This window comes from Mya arenaria, chromosome 16 (assembly GCF_026914265.1).
Source record: "Mya arenaria isolate MELC-2E11 chromosome 16, ASM2691426v1".
Classification (NCBI taxonomy): domain Eukaryota; kingdom Metazoa; phylum Mollusca; class Bivalvia; order Myida; family Myidae; genus Mya; species Mya arenaria.
The window spans coordinates 43,181,342-43,202,445 of record NC_069137.1 but is presented as its reverse complement, the minus strand read 5'-3'; the positions used below and the strand labels follow the sequence as shown (position 1 = coordinate 43,202,445).

Sequence of the window (21,104 nt, the reverse complement as noted above, 5' to 3'; positions counted from 1 at the left end):
ATGAGTGATGGAAGGGTGCTGCACCGAGTCTTTTGTTTGTAGAACTCTTATGCCATAATGGAGACCACGATATGATTATTAATTATTAATACAAACAAAAAAGCTGGCAGTTGAAGCCAATAAATGCTTGAGTTAAAGACATTTATAATATTGTTTGTCAAAATTAGTTACTTCACAGCCTGTACCTTAGCAACATTTCAGTTTTTCTGCAATATCTTCATTTTTAAAACCTTCCTGAACCCTATAAACATTTTTAGCTTTAACTTTTACCCTATGAATAAGCATCAAGAATACCATTTGTCATGTACTATGTGACCAATTGCACTTCTTGAAACTACATAATGATGTGTACATGCTAAGTAGTTAGTATGTTAAATTAATTGTTTTCATTTTGTAAATGTGCCCATTTATTAACTGATCTTTTTATACAATAGTGTAAATTATGCAGTATTGTTATGTTTATTAAATTAAGAGTATATTAACCACCATTTCATGTTTTATGAGCAATGAATAACTATACAATGTCACATTTGAGGTAAATTAGTAAAGTTGGTGTGATTATAATCATGTTTGTGCCTGTTGCCATGGTAACAAGGATAAAAACAAACCCTTAAAGACCATTCAAATAAGATAAAGTATAGTAAATTACAGTGGTTACATCCTTTAACCTCCAGATATACATTGGTTTGTATAAGGTGCAAGTTACAACCTAATGTAATTTTATTGTGAAAAATTTCCAATAAACTACGGTACTTGGCAAACAGTTTTTATTTATTCTGACATTTGTCAAATACATACACCAGGTACAATAAGGTTTGAGGATATCAATTAACAAATCAATTATTACTGAATGCTTCAGATGACATTTATTGTATATTTACATGCAAATTTAACCCCAAAACGCCTTTTTTCAATAATGGTTGCCATGGTAACCAATTAATTTTAATTTATTTTCTTAATAATAATTGAGAATGGTTTTGAAAATATGTTGTTGTCGTTATAAATTGAGAATTGTGTATATAGTAGTAATGCATATTTATTGCATCTGTGAATACAAATGTTTCAATAAATTCTTGAACTTCACCGAATTTCCAGCTGTTTCTTAAACAAGTGCCCTTCTAGTTTTTGTCATTTTTTCGTTTAAAATAGGAATTTTTGAATTTTCTCTTCAGTTCTTTTATCCTAAAGAATAGGACTGTCACAAATTACTTGTATCTCATTTTCGCCCAAAAAGTGGTTTCGGGCAAAAAATCCCGTGACTGGTCACAATTGTTAAAGAACTACTTCATTTCATAATAGAAAACGTTTTTCCCATTCTTGAAATAGAACGCCGAGATTTGTATCCGGGAACAGTTGATAAAATGACGTCACAATAACGCGGGAAAAGATCAACCACTTTTAAACGTAAACTTGAAACACTTATCGCAACAATATATTTAACATATTAAAGATTTACACTTTCTTAAATGTTTATTTATATTTTACGAGACCTGCTGACACAATACAAACAATAACAAGATCAACAATTTTCATGTATATTGTTATGCGATGAAATGCGATCCGAACTTATCCAAATATGTTGCGTTCATCGTATGATAATTGCCAAAAGGCAGTTCATTTAAGGAATGGAATTTGAGGTGTGAGTATTTAAGGTATATATGTCAAAAGTCGTCAGTGAGTTCATGAGTAAAAGTCTTAAGTGATAAACAATTGTGGCATTGATAAAATTTAATTATTCTTTGAAACCGCTGCTCATGCCGAAAAGCATTTAATCGACAGCTAGCTTATAAAACGCAAACAAGTATTGATCTATTGAAATTATATTGTGATCATAGTTCACAACCTTTAACATCGTTTGGGTATTTCGTTATTTTAACAATACGAAATAGCATAATGAATGGATATCCAATGTTTAATGGTTCAATTGAACGGATTTCAATTCCTTTGTGCTTCATGGAGATCCATATTAGTAACGGAGTATATAAAATAAAATGTGCCTGTCGTACTTGAAAACCTATTGGTAAAATTGTATATATGTATACCTTTTCCCTGATTGTATTTATTCAAACGGTTTTATAATTACTTCTTTTATAACAATTGTACCTGGTTATATTCCTGTCTGTACAAAGTGATCACCACGTCATTACCTGTCTTTTTGAAGTGAGTTGTTTTTAAGTTCACGCATGCGTGCATTCTGGTAAAGAGGCCACAATTTTCTTATGCCAAAGACGGTTTTAAAGATAACTTAAACCTACAAAATTTTCATAAACTGAAAGGGCTAACAATTTGGTTATGTAAGGACGCCGCTATATTTAACTTTATATTTTGTTTGAGAAATTCATCTTCAAAAACTAGAAGTCTATTTTTTTCAAAGTATTGCCGTTATATCCACGGTATAAATCAAATCCAAGCAATTCGTTCCGTCTATCTGCCAACCTACCTGCTGGAAACATTTTAATTTTACGAATTTTCTTTAAAACATCACCATAAAGTCGGGATGAGCAATACTATTCGCAATCAGCGTTTTAAGACTACTAATATTATTATGACCAGAAGCAAACTATGAGAAAATTTCCCTTAATTTATGATATATCTAAAAATATTATTTGTATATAAAAATACTATTTTGTAAAGTCGTCAGTGTTTAAATGTATCCAGTTAATAAATTCAACTAACAGAACAGAACTTATAAAATTATGTTTCTTTGTTAAAGAATCTCTTAATATAAAATCAAGCTTACTAAATGTCAATACTAAATTACATTCATAGGCCATTTTCACCTTCTCTTTCACCTTTATTATTTATTGTTGTTTTTTTTTGGTTGTTTTTTCTACAAATTACAAAAACTCTCTGTCTGTCAAAAAAACAAAACAAAAAACTATTGGTCTGTCTTCAATCAACATATGTCCAGCTAAAATACACATTAAATCGTTTTAAAAGAGTTCTGATAACCAAACTTCCAATATGCAGATCACGACCGCCAAATTTCCATTTAATGAATAATTAAGTATTAAGTGGTTGATTTAAAAGCTCGCGTAGATTCGCGCTAGCTAGACTATCTGCATTTATCGCTGAACTTCAGGAAAGTAAGCATTTATTTGTATCTTCTAAGAAATAAAGTCGGCGCCAGGTTACAGCCCAGCTTGCCTCCTAAATTGTTCAGACGACAAAAATAAACACTAACTTAATATACCAAGGTTATACTGTGTAGATTTTAAAACTTCACAACAATAATGACTTGACTTTCTTTTGTCATTTTTGGAACTCCAAAATAATGTGAATTATTTTCATCGTTTATAAAATAAATGTTGTGAATATTGAAATGATTCAACCTTTTGGTTTAAAAAATGTAATTGGCTGTTCTTACTTTTAAGCTAAATTTTGTTATAATTTTGCCACCTATATAATCAGTTCTTTCAACTATTGACCTTCCTTTCATTCCTTTATTGTTATTTTATCTCCTTTCTTTCTTTCAGTGATAGATAAATCCATCTAATACATCCATGTCACGCAAAATCAGACACCCAGAAAGAGGGGAAGGAGTATAGATCAGTATTTAAATGTGAGTATTTCTTTTGACTAGACATAATTGTAATGTATAGAGAACTCATTTAAGTCTGACGTACATTTGACACACTATGTACCTTTTCTTAGATGAATGGTTTGAATTTTACATTTTCTCAGAGCTTTAAAGAGGAATTGATATTAATAATGATTCTAGTAAGTACTGTGTCAAGACATCACACCTCATTTTTATTATAAGTTAATTTAAATACCAGGAACCTACTCGAATCTTTATGCATACCAAATTGTAATAATGATTTTATATTATTATGCTGTTGATATTTTAAGTGATTTGCTTAGCTTCGTGCAAACAATAAATAACTTTTTAATTACAAAATGTGGGCAAATATGATTTAAAGTGTGAAGTTTCAAAGCAGAAAATCGTCTCTTCTCTCTAAATATATGTGGAAATTATGATAATCATATATGGTAAAGATGATATCAGACATGATATTCATGTTTAAATTAAGTTATTTGTGACATTCACGATATTGGTACATTCGCCATAAATTATCCCCTTCTATATTTATGTCTTAACCTTTTTAAAATTCATGTGTGTGTGGACATATAGAAATAAAGATTATTTCTCGTTGAAGAACAGCCTTGTAACTTGTAAATAGTAAGTTTCAATGTATTTCTATTGCTTTATAAATACTGTTGAAGTCAAATTCAAGTAAAAATGGCAGCACTCTCTTAAACATTCCGTTTATCGTATTTACAAAATAATCATCGTTTAGACATATTAAAATATAATATATACGTATATTGGTTTGCTTCCTCTTTAATGGCCAGATTTAAATGTAAGAATTTTGCTATGATAGCTATTCTAGCATTATTGGATTGAATGTTGTTACCTTAAAAAGATCTTTATGGAAATTAATGATATTTATGGGGACAAGCCCAGTAGCATAGTATTAAACAAAGATCCTGTTAAAAATACATCACTATCATGTGACCTGACGAAGCAAAATATATGTCATATTTACTTGTGGGTTCTGGTCACCCTGATATAAGTATGCAATGTTATTTTATTGATAAATTTAGTATGTATCCGGTTTGGTTCAAAGTTTCTTTTCATAGTTTGCATCTTAGATTAAATTTTTATTTGATAGAACCCTCCTGGATAGTGCAGCGTTATACATGCCATTAAAAAGATTTTGTTTTATTATATTATAAATAAAACAATAGACAACACGCTGAGAAACATAATCTAAACCGTTATATACACTTGGACGTTAATGTAAGTACACGTACTTTAACCATTAACATGCTTAATATCAGTTGGAGACTGTTGACGTGGAATAGGGCATGCTGTCGGATATGATGACCTTGTTGAAAATGCAACGGGAAACTGTTCGAGACGATGGAGATACTTTAGGTCAAAATCTTAGAGGAATAATTTAACGGACCAGCCGCCGACATCACCGAAACCAGGCTACACACGCATTCTATAAGCTAATTACTCGTGGGTCTATTCCTGCGAGTGCTTCAACCCAGAAAGAGAGCCTGAAAGAGTATGCAATATTATTGCACAATTCACCTATTTAAAGGAAATGGGTGGTAGATAACAACATTGGAATCACTTGGCTAGGACATGCTGCCAACTGAACGAACAGCAACCGCCGGAAGTGTTAAAAAAGGTCGCAATATGAAGGACGCCAGGAAGTAGGCATGCGGGTGTTGATTGGGTGCGACCTTTATGAAGACGACAAGCCGGTATTTTGGGGCACGAAAGAGGTAAACGCATTATACCCTTGTGGAACGTTACAATACTCACAATGGAGAAGAAGAAGGGTGTAGATTCTCTTCATTTTTGTATGGTTGTTTTGTGTTTAGTATATGAAACATGGTGTAATTCAGCTTTTAACACAGAATATAATGGTTAAAAATCAAATTATTTATATTCGAGTTGTCAACAAAGGAAGGCTTAGCAAGATAGTAGCGGAATAAGATCATTGAAATAAAATAATTAGAACTCATTTTGATCTACTATTAGGAAGAAATATTATCATACATTTGTTAACACTATCGAAATTGGTGAAATTTGAAAGCGAAGGTGAAATCTCAAGTGGTATACATGGAAATTTTTCTTTAACACTAACATGGATGAAACAATATCCAACATTTATTGATTTGATGAGTTCTGATTTGAAAGCGAACATGTATTAACAGGTAAAACATTAAGTGTTAAACATTTCGTCATTGAATGCGTGTTATATCGGGGAAACGGGAAACCCGGTTGTATAGGTAAGGTGTGTTTATTTGGCTCTTCATTTTCCAGTTAACAACAAATTGATATACGACATCAACTAGGATTGCACTTAAAAGAAAGCCATACAGCATTCAATGTGTTAAATAACCAAATGTGAATCACGTAACAATTAATAGCTATTGCTTCTGCCCTGGGAATATGCAACCTAAAACTAAACCAACTAAATATCAGCATTATATCAATATACTAACTACTTTGGTTATATAAGAATACATATCACAAATAATATTGAAGAAATGCATCACTCTCAACATACCTTGCCTTGCAGGGGGACGGCCTGATGATCGAGTACTCATAACTGAAATAAAATGATATAATTAAATACTTTTTTTTAAATTAAAATTTCTATTAAAATTTCAATAAAATAAACTTAAGACAGACATGTCTATTGCATTATTGTAAATAAGTACATGATTGATATAAAGGTTCCGTAACCATGTGCTCAAGTTAGTCAGGGTCTATATACTGAAAGTATTTAACTTAATACATATGTTGACCAGGTGGTTAGTTGATATGAAAGTGCCGAACTGGTCATGAAAGACGGTTATTTATTTACGCAGAAGCTCATTTGCATATTGTTTAGATATATTATTACCTCGTAATTGAATAAAAGGTTACCTTGCAATGAAACAACCAACTTTAAGGTGTCATTTAAAATTAGATTTGCGTATATATACAACTGAAATAATTTTTAAAATTTATTTTAACATTGTTTTATTACGTTTAATGCTTAATCTTCTTTAAGATTAAAACAAAGAGTTCAATCCATACAGATCGTTTGTCGGCTTTCAAAAGATACCACGCTTAATTGTTGTTATGTTAAAGAGTAAAAACATATTTTTTTAAAAACTTATTAATATGAAGGGCAAAACAAACATAACATTGACAAAAGGAATTATTACAGATATGTATACTTTGTTACTGTTTCTAAAAATGTTTACATATTTTGAAACTGTAACGAGCTGGTCTATTATTTCCGGAAACAAATGCTTTTGCTTTAGCAATTATCCTATGTCACCTAGTGTGAGCCTCTACTTAAGATACTTCGAATGCCTAAAACGATCAAAATTGTAAGAGAACGTTTCAGTATTTATTTTTTTCTATACAGTATTTGATATGACACAACTGCAAAGAATAAAAAACAACAACATGTAAACGCTTGGGTCGATGACTTATTAATGTTAAATACTTTTTCTTTCAAGTTTTAATTTATCAACACACAAGAGTAATGTTGCTTCGCTTGCTGGCACCCTTATGTCAGTAATAGCAGGTAATTTATCCTTCACGGATGATTTAACGCTTATTGCAGCTAATCCCTATTACATCTGGGAGTAAAAAGACATTGTACTCGAAACCTTCAAAATCTGGAAATAGGACATCAACAAAGTCAAACAAACTGTGGTCGCTTTGACAAAATATAGGAATATCCCAGTTGTAGGAATCGCACACCATTCAGTGTATTGTTGAACACAGATACCTGGCACTTGGGACTTTATGCAATATATATCTTTAACTTAGAAACTCCACAAGCATATATTTTGACGTTTAGTCTATGAGTTCTGTATGTTGAATAAAAACAGTTAAAATATATAACAAAAAAAAACTCAACTATGTAAAAAATATGCAAACACTCATCAGCAATTTTTGTAACACAAACATAATATTTTCATCTGTCATCAACAGATAACAATCTTAGATTTTATTGACGAATCGCCATGTTTGCCTATGATCATTTATAACCTATATACTTATGGCCAAGACACAAAAGTATAATGATATAGCAATTATGAAATGACTAAAGCAATATCCTTTTAAGATATAAGAAAATGTAACCAATAGAGCAGCTTTGTTTTTATGTCTCAATTTCATACCACTTCACACATACTAAGCTAAGTTTTGTTAAAATAAATCCTTCTTTATTGATATAAAATATTTAAATTTAGCCATTATTGGCCAATTTGTTTTAATACGATATTTATTTCAAAGTTCCGAATAGGCTGTACAACTAAGTAGAAAAGGATATTCCGACTCAACAGTATTTTTTGAACAAAGTTTACATTTTCTGTTCTATATGCTAATATTAATATATCGACCAGTCTCTTATTATTTTAGGATCAGACGTAGTAAGAAAGAATTTTATAAAATTATTTTTGCAGTTTTTTTCTGAATTGTGGATATTTTAATGGGGTGTGGTTGTATACCTTTGCTCCACATTGTACAGCAGTAGCCCATCGTTGATAAAATAAAGGCTATGTATAAAAACCAAGTCATAGTTTAAAAACTAACTGATTATTTTGAGAAGAGCAATTTTAAAGTTCATTTAACGACACACATTGTAAATATTTTATTTTCAATTTAATTGATCATCAATAATATCACAAAGAACCATATTGCTAGATATTTGTTCATGCGTATAATTCGTTACCAACGATAATATAGTAAATTGTTTTGATTGGTAACGATTAGAAAAACACCATCCATTTAGATTTACCAGGAATTAACACCCTGTTGTTAGACTACAAAACAGCAACTGCATCCAAATAATAACCAAAATCTTTCCAAAATAAATTTTCTTCATTCGAAACAAGAAATAACTTCGTTTTACATAGTTATGTACCATATATAACATTTTAAGCACGTATCACATATGTTTATCACACTATGAACTGTTTTGTAAGGTTTGCAGTTTGCAACAAAAGCAGGTGAATAACAAGTTTCAGGTGAGAGTTATACAATTATTTAAGGAATGAATTTCGGCATTGATGTCATTATCGGGGTATGAACGCAATTGGGCTGGTTAAAGCGTGTGGAGCCTAAGGACTCCATGCGTACTTGGACCAGCCCAGTTGCGCTCATATCCCCGATAATGACATCAATCCCGCAATTCATTACTTATATTTACACCAATAGGTCATTATTCCATTCAATAATTGTTAAAGAACTACTTCATTTCATTATAGAAAACATTTCACTAATCCTTTTTTCCCATTCTTGAAATAGAACGCCGCGATTTGTATCCGGGAACAGTTGATAAAATGACGTCACAATAACGTGGGAAAAGATCAACCACTTTAAATCACTTTTAAACGTTAACTTGAAACACTTATCGCAACAATATATTTAACATATTATAGATTTACACTTTCTAAAATGTTTATTTATATTTTACGAGACCTGCTGACACAATACAAACAATAACAAGATCAACAATTTTCATGTATTTTGTTATGCGATGAAATGCGATCCGAACTTTCCCAAATATGTTGCGTTCATCGTATGATATCGGCAATTGCCAAAAGGCAGTTCATTTAAGGAATGGAATTTGAGGTGTGAGTATTTAAGGTATATATGTCAAAAGTCGTCAGTGAGTTCATGAGTAAAAGTCTTAAGTGATAAACAATTGTGGCATTGATAAAATTTAATTATTCTTTGAAACCGCTGCTCATGCCGAAAAGCATTTAATCGACAGCTAGCTTATAAAACGCAAACGAGTATTGATCTATTGAAATTATATTGTGATCATATTTCACAACCTTTAACCTCGTTTAGGTATTTCGTTATTTTAACAATACGAAATAGCATAATGAATGGATATCCAATAGAATGTTTAATGGTTCAATTGAATAGATTTCAATTCCTTTGTGCTTCATGGAGATCCATATTTAAAGTAACGGAGTATATAAAATGTGTCTATCGTACTTGAAAAGCTATTTGTAAAATTGAAATATTTATCTACCTTTTCCCTGATTATATTTATTCAAATAGTTTTATAATTACTTATTTTATAACAATTGTACCTGGTTATAATCATGTTTGTGCAAAGTGATCACCACGTCATTACCTGTTTTTATTAAGTGAGTTGTTTTTAAGTTCACGCATGCGTGCATTCTTGTAAAGGGGAAGCACCCTTCTTATGCCGAATAAATAGTTTAGTAACGCACAATCTATCTATTTATATTACATGCTAACAATAAAGTTGTTTTCCCTTATGTAATAACAATGCCGAAGGACGAGAGTATGTTTAGACTAGACAAAGAATCAATGCAGATATAACTATATATGTTTATACAAATACGTGAATATAATATGATTTCAACAATGTCTGGGTAATCCTCATGCAATCGTTATTATAACTTAAACTGTTATGAGTATATATATATATATTGAATCCTGTTCAAATACATATAAATATTTCAAAACCCATTTAATGCAGGTTAACAAATTCTAAATGACATATTTTCATCATCGTTATGTTTCCTTTCTTTTTTAAGAAATGTTGCACATATAACATTAAAACAATGCTGCCTATATATCATTAAAACAATGCTGCACATATAACATGAACTCAATGCTGCACATATAACATAAACCCGATGCTGCACATAAACCATATAAACAAAGCTGCACATATAACATTAAAACAATGCTGCACATATAACATTAAAACATTGCTGCACATATAACATTAACTCAATAATATACATATATCATTAACACTATGCTGCACATATAACATTAAAACAATGTTGCACATGTAACATTAAAACATTGCTGCAGATATAACATAACCTCAATGCTGCACATATAACATCACAACATTGCTGCACATATAACATAAACTATATGTTGCACATATAACATTAAAAGAATGCTGCACATATAACATTAAAACAATGCTGCACAAGTTACATTAAAACAATGCTGCACATATAACATTAAAACAATGCTGCACATATAACATTAACTCAATGCTGCACATATACCATATAAACAATGTTGCACATATAACATTAAAACATTACTGCACATATACCACAAACACAATGTTGCACGTATAACATAAACTCAAAGCTGCACATACTACATTAAAAACAAACGTACAAAGATAAAATAAATGTTACCTGTGTTATTCGTTTCCTTCTGTTTAACCCAGTGGCGTAGTGAGATTAGTAATTAATCTAAATGGCGGATAGTCTGGGTGGTTGTCTAGTTTCGATTACAACCAAGGTAAGAGTTCATCGCTCTGTTAAAGGGAAATGTTTTGTTAAGCTGGTGTCTTAAGTAAGACGGGATATAAGAACTAACAAAGCCAATTGTTTTCGAAGATAGAGTCGATTAATGCAATTTATTGTGTTTATATGTTTTGGTTTTTTTTGTAAAGGCACTAAACAACAGATGGTCCCAAAATCGGCAAACACAATACTATTTGAATTGTAAAAATACGCAAACATTGCGAAAGATAAATGAGTCGGAAGTGAAGTGGTAATTTCAATTAGTTGTACACAACGATATCCATTTAATGTAAGTTTTCTCTTTTTGTCTTGCCAGTGCATAATCTGGTGTCTTTTACCCTTTCATTGGTCAAATTTCCATATAAGCCGTTGATAGTGTCCAAAAAACACGACTGTCACTCGCACGTTCAGAATTAACAGCTTCATCAACCTAACATTTATATCTGAATCAGCTAGGTTGCCTTATTATGAAAGCATCCGTACGGTTAGATTATTTTTTACGCAAAAATGATAATGAGTTAAATAACGTTTCGTTTAATTCATGTTCAGGTTAAAAACATCCTTAAAGTATATCAAAGTGATGGTTTGCGTATATCTACCAGGCAAATACATATTCTGTATATATTAGAAAGTACCAAGATCAGCTTGAAATAGTTAAACAATGCTGGTTAATGTTGCCTATCAAGTATGACCAAATGGTCTTCAAATAAACCCATCTGCAAGTTTAGTGGTACATATCACTTTGTAATAAACCTCATACTGACCCTTTTTGAAAACAATAACGATAAATTAGGCGCATATCGTTTAATGTGTTTCGGATTTCGAAGAGGGACTGTATTGAGGAATTAATAAATGAATGCCGTCAAATTAAAAACAAGGTGTTATAGGTCGATTTCTTTTATCCTTTTACAAACTCTTAGTTATTTCGAGTTGTGGGTAAGCACCTTTAATAACTTAAACATGTGACAGTAGAAACTGATATTCCGTTCTATACCATCGATCTTAACTCATTGCCATATTGTTCAATATTGATTTAACGCAGATAAGCACTTATTCTTGATTCTTGCTTTGTAAAGCGGATACAATTACATGGTTTGAAAACTTAAAGAAATGAATATTAGAGAATGGGTATACACTGAAACTAAGTATTTTTTTGATAACGCGGTTTGAAATGCAATTAGCAAACGTTATGACATTTGATAACGATACGAATACTGATGATAATTTTATTGCGGACTTGTCTGCCGAGATCTAACGTATCGTAATTAATAGCAATTGTAATTAACACGTTTCCTGTTTCTTTCTTTCAGACATAAATCCATTTGAAATTGCATTGATGTTTTGCGTCAGTTTCAACATATCTACCGGGCAGGAATAACAAACAAAACGAGGAAAATGAGAACATTATATTTCCTTTAAACTTTTTGTGACACAAACTTCAGGCGCATTCTAAAACAATGTACGTCTAAAGTCATATTAAAACCTTGCAGGTATATATTTAAATCAAACAGGCTAATCGCTAAACGTCATTTTTGTCTCATCTGTATGTAAACAAATCATTGTTCATACAAGCAGCGGTTAAAGGAAAATGTCGTTACATATCGTACTTTCTTCAAATAGATTGGAAATATTAAAATCTAAGATTTCGTGTGTTTACAAGACCTCTATCATCCTCTGTTTGTACCAAGCCGAAGTGAAGCGCAAATATACTTACATTAACGTCTCTGGTAGTAACTAGTGTGTTGTTTTAAAGGAACACAAATCTATGTATTGCCAAGGTCTTAGTGTCGTTGTTGTTGCTTTTGTTGCGCAAAAACTTAAACCATGGTCGTAATTCAAAATACTTTCAACGTATTCCAATAGAACAATATTAAATGATATGGCTTAATTACTTAAACAATAGCTATAGCCGTATGATTAGCAATGTTTGTTCAAATTGTAATAACCAAACTAAAATTGGCTTATTTAGATCTTAAGCCGGCTTATAATTTTAAGTAATGAAAGTAATAACTTAGTGTTAGTAACAACACCTACCGCCTGAATACAATCAATAAGTTTTCGGTCGGCGTAACTGTGGGCATGTTGAACATGTTGGCACCTATTGGTATAAGTGAACAATTCCCAGAGGAGATTGTGATAAAGCGCCGCAAACTGTAAACCCTTGTGAGACACTACTGGGGCAAGAAAAAGGTCAGTTTATTTATGCTTGACATATTGTCGACTGTAGGGAAGTAAGAGCCTGGGAAGTCGATATATCACAGGATCGTGGGAACCGTACACAGCCCCCAAGAGGAATAGCCTAGCATCCCGCAGACAGACGGCCGGTCAACGCCGGATATGACACCAAATCCACGCACCTGTAGGGTAGCCGTGGTGGACTTTCATTTTTTTGTCTAAATGAATATGGTTTAACTTCAAATCTTGTTTTAAAAATGTACGCAATTTTGTGACAGAAAAATCATAAAATTCGCGTCTTACGCACTGGGTGTAGGTGTACTATTACCACGGCTGCGTTGATATTGAGGGGAAATATTCGTATTGGTAGCAAAAACGTTGACCCGAAACTTTCCATGTCAAGTATGTTTAAATGAACACGTATTCAATTTCTTTAATTATGATGACAGAGCGATAAGAGGAATTTGATATATAACTTGTATTGTGAAATATGACCTGCGGGTTAGACATTTTTGTTAGTCAGTAGTTTAAAAGTTTAAACCTTCTGAACCGAGAGACCCAATACTTCTTTAGTTATGAGCTGAATGCACGTATAAGTAATTTAATTCGGATATTAACCGTATTTCAAAATCAGTTTATCATATTTGTTCATATGCCATCAATTTCCAATATTTTGTTTTATTTTTAAAGAATTTATAACCTTCATAAGCTCACAATAGTTATAGAATTCAACGTCTTCGAATATATATATTTATATTATGATAATCATTCAATGTCAACAAAGGCACTGAAAAGCCATGTCATATATTTGTAAATCAATTGCAGGGGAGATAAGAGATATCTGACAAACTGATAAGTAATACAGATTTATCGGATTATCTATTACTAAGTTAAACATTTTTGAAGAAGTGTTTGAAAGCCAAGGAGGTAAACTTATACGATCTGCAAGATATTTGTTCACTTAACGCAATAAGTGAATTCATTCATTTGTTTTATATTGTACCTACAAGAGAAATAAACAATAAAAATTCTCTTTTCAACGCATACGTGTTTCAACGTAAATATATGTAATAAATGTCAAATAAAATGTCTTATACAGATATATTGTTGTAATTGGTGTAGTTATCCTTAATGTGATTGTTGTTGTTGTTTTATCGGTGTTGTTGCTGTTGTTGTTGCTGTTGATGTTGTTGCTGATGTTTTATTGTTTCTGTCGTCGTTGTGCATGGTTTTTGGAGTAGAAGAAGTTTTCTAACCGTGTGACTTAAAAATACAAAACTGCTAATCCCTTTGGTTAAGACACACAACAGACGATGTTGTCAGTTGATTAATGTAACATAACGAGTACACTATTAAAGGCCAACTATTTATACAGTTATTATGATTACTTCCAATGTGTACTAACCTTACCTTGAAAAAGCTTATACGATGAAGTTCACCTAGTCACTGCTTTAAATTTGTTCACTGACTTTCGTTTGCTATGCTAATGAATATTGGACATGCAACTAATCAGCGTATCGAAGGCAACTATGTCAAAGGTAACGCAAAAGGACCTTAAGTCGCAATATCGCATAAATTTAACGGAATGACATTGTGATTTCTTTTGAGTATAGTGCGAAGCTAACTAGTAGTTTATGAATGCATTTATCAGAACATTTCGTTGCAAATAATATATCAAATATACACCTAAAACAGAATGTGTACGGTGTCTGTTGTAAAGACATTCCTGTATCTTTTTTTTAAGCCGGTAACATATTAAGAAAAAACAATCATTTTACATACAAACATTACAAGCGTCTTTTTTAATGTATCTGTCTATGCATCTTTCTGGCAAAAACAATAAAACAATTATGAAACTAATACAAATCAATTATGAATTAGAAATACGAACACATGCTCATCACACGCACACACTAGCGCAATTTTACCACAAATGGATAACGACTAATCATTGGAAATGTTTGAAAAACTTTAAACGAATACCTTAACAGTAAATGTCTTGACAATGTTACCACTAATAATTCAAAATACAACATTGTAATATTTTTTAATGACCTCACTTGAAATAAGAGTTTCATGCAAACGCCCTGTTCTGGTAAAATATAGCAGTACTAAGAGCAAAGTACACCCCCCCCCCCCCCCATGTTAACGTTTTTTCTATCTTTCATCAAGTATTTCCTCAAGTGGTCATTCAGCAATCTTCGTACAATCCAAAGAACAGCAAGATAATCTGACTTCAGTTAAACACATGAAAAGAGACATATGTGTTGTACTAAATAGTTTGACATAATACAAAACATCCCTTGATATTCAAGATCCCTCAGTAATCAGGTTTACTTCTACAAAGTTGGATTATTCTTAAAAGGAAAAAAGTAAACAACATTGATAACAATTCTTATATTTCATTGTGTCAGAATAAAAATCAAGCCATGAAGTGAAAATCCCATTTCAAGTGTTAAACAAGAGCTGTTACAGAAACAACGCGCTTGACTATTTCCCCGCTTTAAAAAAATGATAACGTGAAATAATGAACACTAATTTATAATTGTCTGACATGACGAATAGAGTTAAAGTAGGTTGGAACGTTAGGAAAACATATTCAATGTTTCAATGCAAAGTATATTGTATTTGCTTTAATGATTTAATAACTCTTACATGCTAAACCTTAACACACAATTGAGTAGTTAAGCTCTCCAAATATAAACGCACAACTATTAAAGATAAAGCAACAGACGTATGCGCCTAAAGGTTTTTGACAACATGTACCATGATATAATGTTCTCTTTGTTTCGTATATACGAATCTTTTTTTGTGAAAATTAATATATTTGGCTAAGTATAACTGTAAGGAGCTTATAGAGTATACATGTTTAATCATGATATAACCAAACGTTTTGAAACCGTTTCTTACAACCAACATTTATTATAACTTTTGATACATCGCTTTTTACCTTGTCAATTCTTTGAGCCTGTTCAAGAGATTCTGCTCTCAATCCTGGTTACCGGAAGCTTGAGAATTTTGTCATCACTTGTATGTTTCTTCTGAACGGAATAACTTTTTATCATAAATATACATTTATAACTTTTACTACTATTATATTAACTATATGAACTTACTTAACTGCTAGTGATCCTATAATTCAAATCCTTATTCAATCGAAATAACGCGTGTAGCTCATGATCGGCTTTAAAGTTTATGAATTGGTCGACCTGATTCGTATATCGTACATCGACAATGCATTATCGACCTAGATCGTAGATCGACAATGAAATTGTCATCAGGATTGGTCGCCTAGGGTCATACATGGTAGCTCGACAAACTAAAAAACATGCAAATATTGTCGACCTGGATCGTAAATTGTCGAGCGACAAAGCTCTGTTGACCTAGATCATAAATCGTAGATCGACAATGAAATGGACATCTGGATTGGTTGACCTGGGTCATAGATCGTAACTCGACAAACTAAATACATGCGAATAATGTCGACCTGGATCGTTGATCGTAGATCGACAATCTGTCATATATCAAAATTGTTGTCCTGGGTCATAGATCGTAGTTCGACAATATGTTAAAATATCAAATTTGGTTGTCCTGGATCGTAGATCGTAGATCGACAATGAACTATTAAGATGAATCGTAGATATTCAATAGACAAATGAATTGTCTAGCTAGATCGTAGATCGTTAATCGACAAAGTAAAACAACATTTAAGATATTGTCAACCTAGATCGTAGATCGAAAATGCATTTACATTGTATATGTATTAAGCAGGTTATATCCAGCATAAGACTAATTCTTTTTCACTTTTTAATAACTACCTCGATTTCCCGAGCAGTAATTGGATAGTCTAATTCCTCAAATATACAATCATCAGTATTGGAGTCATTAGTACTACAGAATTCAACAGCTTCATTTTTATCATTCGTAGGTAGGTTAGTATTTAACTTCGAAAAATAAGTAAAAATTATTCCGTAGAAATGCTATTATCATAAGGTTTGCTATTTTTAAAATACCGCCAAAATTTTCTATGACGAAGGCGCTCAATACATCTCAATTTAATATCATAACGTCTTTTTTTACATTTTATAACGCGTTTATACGACAATTTACATGTACATAAATGTTTTCTATAATCATCATTTATACACAAATTTATTTGTCCAACGAATTTACATGAATCCTTTTAGCAGACATACAATTCTCATTACACCAATCAGATTTATTTTCTTATAGCATTGCTAAGTTTATTTATACAGTCGTTTACATCAATTCTCGTTGTAAATATAACGTTATTTGTCATTACGTTCAATGTAGATAACTCAGCAGTAGTATTACGTCTAAAAACATCAACTAAATCATTATGCAGCAAACATTGGTTTTAATGTACAGCTCGTGTCATTATGAGGATACAAAACGATATCGGGTCATGATCCGACCATTCGTTTAAACATTCAACGGTAAAATATAAAGCGATGTTAAAATGCTGATCATTGAAAAGTAAATAGTCAATAACACTTGATCCGTCTGTACAAACATATGTAAATTCACCTTTATTAAAATTATTTCCGATTCTACCGTTCGCCGTTCATCAACATAACAAGATTTACATAGATTTAGCAGCCGTATACCATAAATGCTACATACAGTATCCATAGAAAGTCGATCAATAGGTATATCGGGACAATATTTATCATAATCAATAAATTGTACAGAACGGTCCCATGTATCATAATTCTTTCTGTCCTTATGACCGACCATTGAGTTCCAAACACCTGTTATAAGCACTTTTAATATGGATTATTAATGAAACATATCACTCTGTATAACATCAAAAGGGTCATCATTTATAACATTATTAGCAGGCGAACATTAAGGCCATAAATACACTAAGCTAAATAGATATCCGTTTCTAATCCAAAAAATGACTTATTTAATTTCAGCCAGATAATTGTGTCTGAATTATTACGAGCAATATTAACACCTTGACAAATTTCGCCTCTGTGAAATCATTAATATTCGTGGGGCATTAATGTTCGTGGTTTTCGTGAGTTGGGTGATCCACAAATTCAAGATCCCACGAAATATAAATTCATTATTCACTTTTTCAATTGCCATGTTATGTACATACTCTTGTTTATTCGTTACAGAGACCGCAGTATACATCGTAAATAACCGTCTCACTGTATACCTTGCTATCATTGTTTTGTTACTATATTGTTATATCTGCCATTAACAAATAATAAACCAAATCATTTAAATGTGCTTTTATGAACCAAATGACAGAAACACGTGCCTAAACATGTGCTGTTCATTAAAATATCCAGGTTTTCAAGATTTGAGTAATGAGTGTCGGTTCTCGTTCTTTGTCTTTAATGAAATAATGAATCGATTACACTGGAGGTAACTGAGCACCCAACGTGACAATGTACAGAACAATATGTTCAATATACGTATTAAAGGCCTAGTTTAATCCTTCTATAAGTGAACCCCTCCCCCCCCAAAAAAAAACAAAAAAAAAACAAAAAACAAAAACAAAACAACAACAAACAAACAATAACAATCGTGTATTTGTACACAAACTCTGTTTATTGATCTTAATCTTATTGCCTAATTGTCTTATCAGATCTCCAATCCGAGTATCCAGTTTTGGATGTTTCATTATAAAAATGGACCCTAAATGTCCCTGAGTCAATACACGAATACACATGAAATTGGACCCTACTGTAACACCAGTGCAATTAGCAGATGTACAGCAGGGGATTATCATGCCAAACATTCCTTAAACTTTAATCAAAAAAGTGTGAATAAATATTAAAATGAGATGATATTCAAAAGTGACTGAATTTGTAAACATCAGCTATCTTTAGGGATTGTTTACTCAAATATACGGACCTTCTCAGTTTTCACAGTTTGAAAAAAGTTTTTTAAGTCTAGCTCAATGTTACTAACCTTAGGCTATCAAGTGATTTCAAGCGATCGTCAACTTGTCAAACTTAAGCATCAATCTACAAAAAAAATAAGATCTGAGTCTGTTCTCTAATCCTGGCTTTGGTTATTTTCGATGGTAACGAATCTCTTGACTCCAACATATTCGTGTCTAGTTTTATGTGTAAAATTCAGTCTCGGGCCCGAACAATACCAGGCCGATCGCCTCATGTCAGCCGACGCCCCCCGTCGGCTGACATGAGGCAATCGGCCTGGTCTTGTTCGGGCCCGAGACTGAATTTTCTAGCGAAAGTGAATTATCAGATAACAGCTGAGTGATTGAACCATGAACTCTATTATTAAAATCATTGATTAATCTTTTTTGAGGCGAGTTACCATTCCTAGGACTTTTCGTCTGTCCATTATTTGTTTGTCACTACTGTATTTTCTCTTGCCTTTATATTTATCCTTTTTACGTGTCATGACCTTCCATGACATATTTTCACATACTACAACTTAATTTTTATGAAATCCATCTCACTTTTATTAAACGTTTTGAAATTAATCCAAAACATCAAAAAATATCAAATACTAAAGAAATACTTTCTTTTTTCATTTGCACAAAAAACGGGTCAATTCAAACCAAATCACGTGACCATTCATCCATCGCATATCGCATTGGACTTTGATAAATGACCACACAAAACTATCATTTGAAATAATTAAGCATTTTGAGGATGTACAATCAAATGGTCAGATCCTTGTTTTTTGCAAAATTAGAATATGTTCGTTTTGCGAAGTAAGATTTGTACCTTTTCGAACAATATAGCATATGTTACATCATGTGAACCAATACGAGGAGACGAAGGCCTAAACTGATATTACTTGTGACGTATAATAAGGTTTATAAAACGCAAATAAGACATTGAAACAATAAGAGAAACAAGTCATCAATTTCTCAGAAATGGCAAGAATGATTATTAACAACAATATACAAATGTTCTTTAAGATTGCTGCAATGAATGTATTGCCTTGTATGGTCGACTCATAACTTCCGATATCCGTCGGAGTGTATATGTGTAATAGTGTTATTGTTTTGTTCAGCTGGAAATTAATCAGAAAGAGCCTTATATAGAAGAGCATTTCATGATTTTTTTGTAATTTTATATCCAAAATAAACATTGATGATTGATGTTTCGTCTATCTCGAATTTTATGAAAACTTAACATCACTTTCTTGATAGTTTCAAACATCACAAACTGTAACGCTTTGAAGAAACAGAACTTGCCTGAAAGAGACAACAATCGATAATACGGGACTGGTGCTAAAAAGTGAGATTTGCTAAGATTTCACCAGATTTTATAAGAGACCAGGGGTGCGTTTCAGAGACGATCGTTAAGGCGATCTTTAGTTGATTTTGGTAGTACGACCAAAATTACCGATCCGCACCGTTTCAGAGACGCAACGTGCACCTGCTTTATCGTTAATATTGCTCGTAAATCTACGACCGATAAGAGGCACTCGTTAACTTAACAATCAAGATGGCGGACGAAGATTTTCTCCATATCAAAGTATATTTTTACTTTTTATCAACAGAGTTTAATATTACGTGTAGCATGTTCGCTGGTGTGGAATTTTCAAACTATGTCTAAAAATAGCTGAAAACAGTACAAAAATGTTCTATTTCCGCCGTTCTGTCAAAAACGGATTTTAACTGTAGAAGATGTAAGCTTTTTGTTATATTTTGTTAATGTGCTGATATTGAGTACATCTAAAACATGGAATATGATGTTGAATTTGATTTGGTTCCATTGCTGTTTAATATGTCATGTAAAACATGTTCTTGAAATTCTTCTATTTCGGATGGTTTTTAATTCGGATAAATAAATGCCTGTACATATTTTGTTGTTATATTACCGGTCTTTGTGGCATGTAGTCAGTGAATTATTAAACAGTGTTACCATATTATCATGTCATGATATAACATAATTATTTTCCTTAATTTTACACATCTAAAACTGATGCTAAATATGTAAATATAGATACTGTACAGTAATGTAAACAACACTGTCACAACAAATAAGTTGATTATTGGCTACTTTAATACCATGAACACTATCGGGTGAGAATGTAATCATTTTAGTTCACCTTTACTT

At 31.9% G+C, this 21,104-nt stretch overlaps 1 protein-coding gene across 1 annotated transcript in view; it reads right to left on the bottom strand.

Moving 5' to 3' along the window:
- The window catches only part of LOC128222159 (caspase-3-like), a 67,291-nt gene that overhangs the window by 40,579 nt on the left and 5,608 nt on the right, over window positions 1-21,104 (bottom strand). The window contains exon 2 of the mRNA XM_052931037.1: window positions 6,093-6,134. Coding sequence (XP_052786997.1) covers window positions 6,093-6,132 — 40 coding nt within the window. The 5' untranslated portion in view covers window positions 6,133-6,134. The remainder of the gene's footprint in view (window positions 1-6,092; window positions 6,135-21,104) is intronic.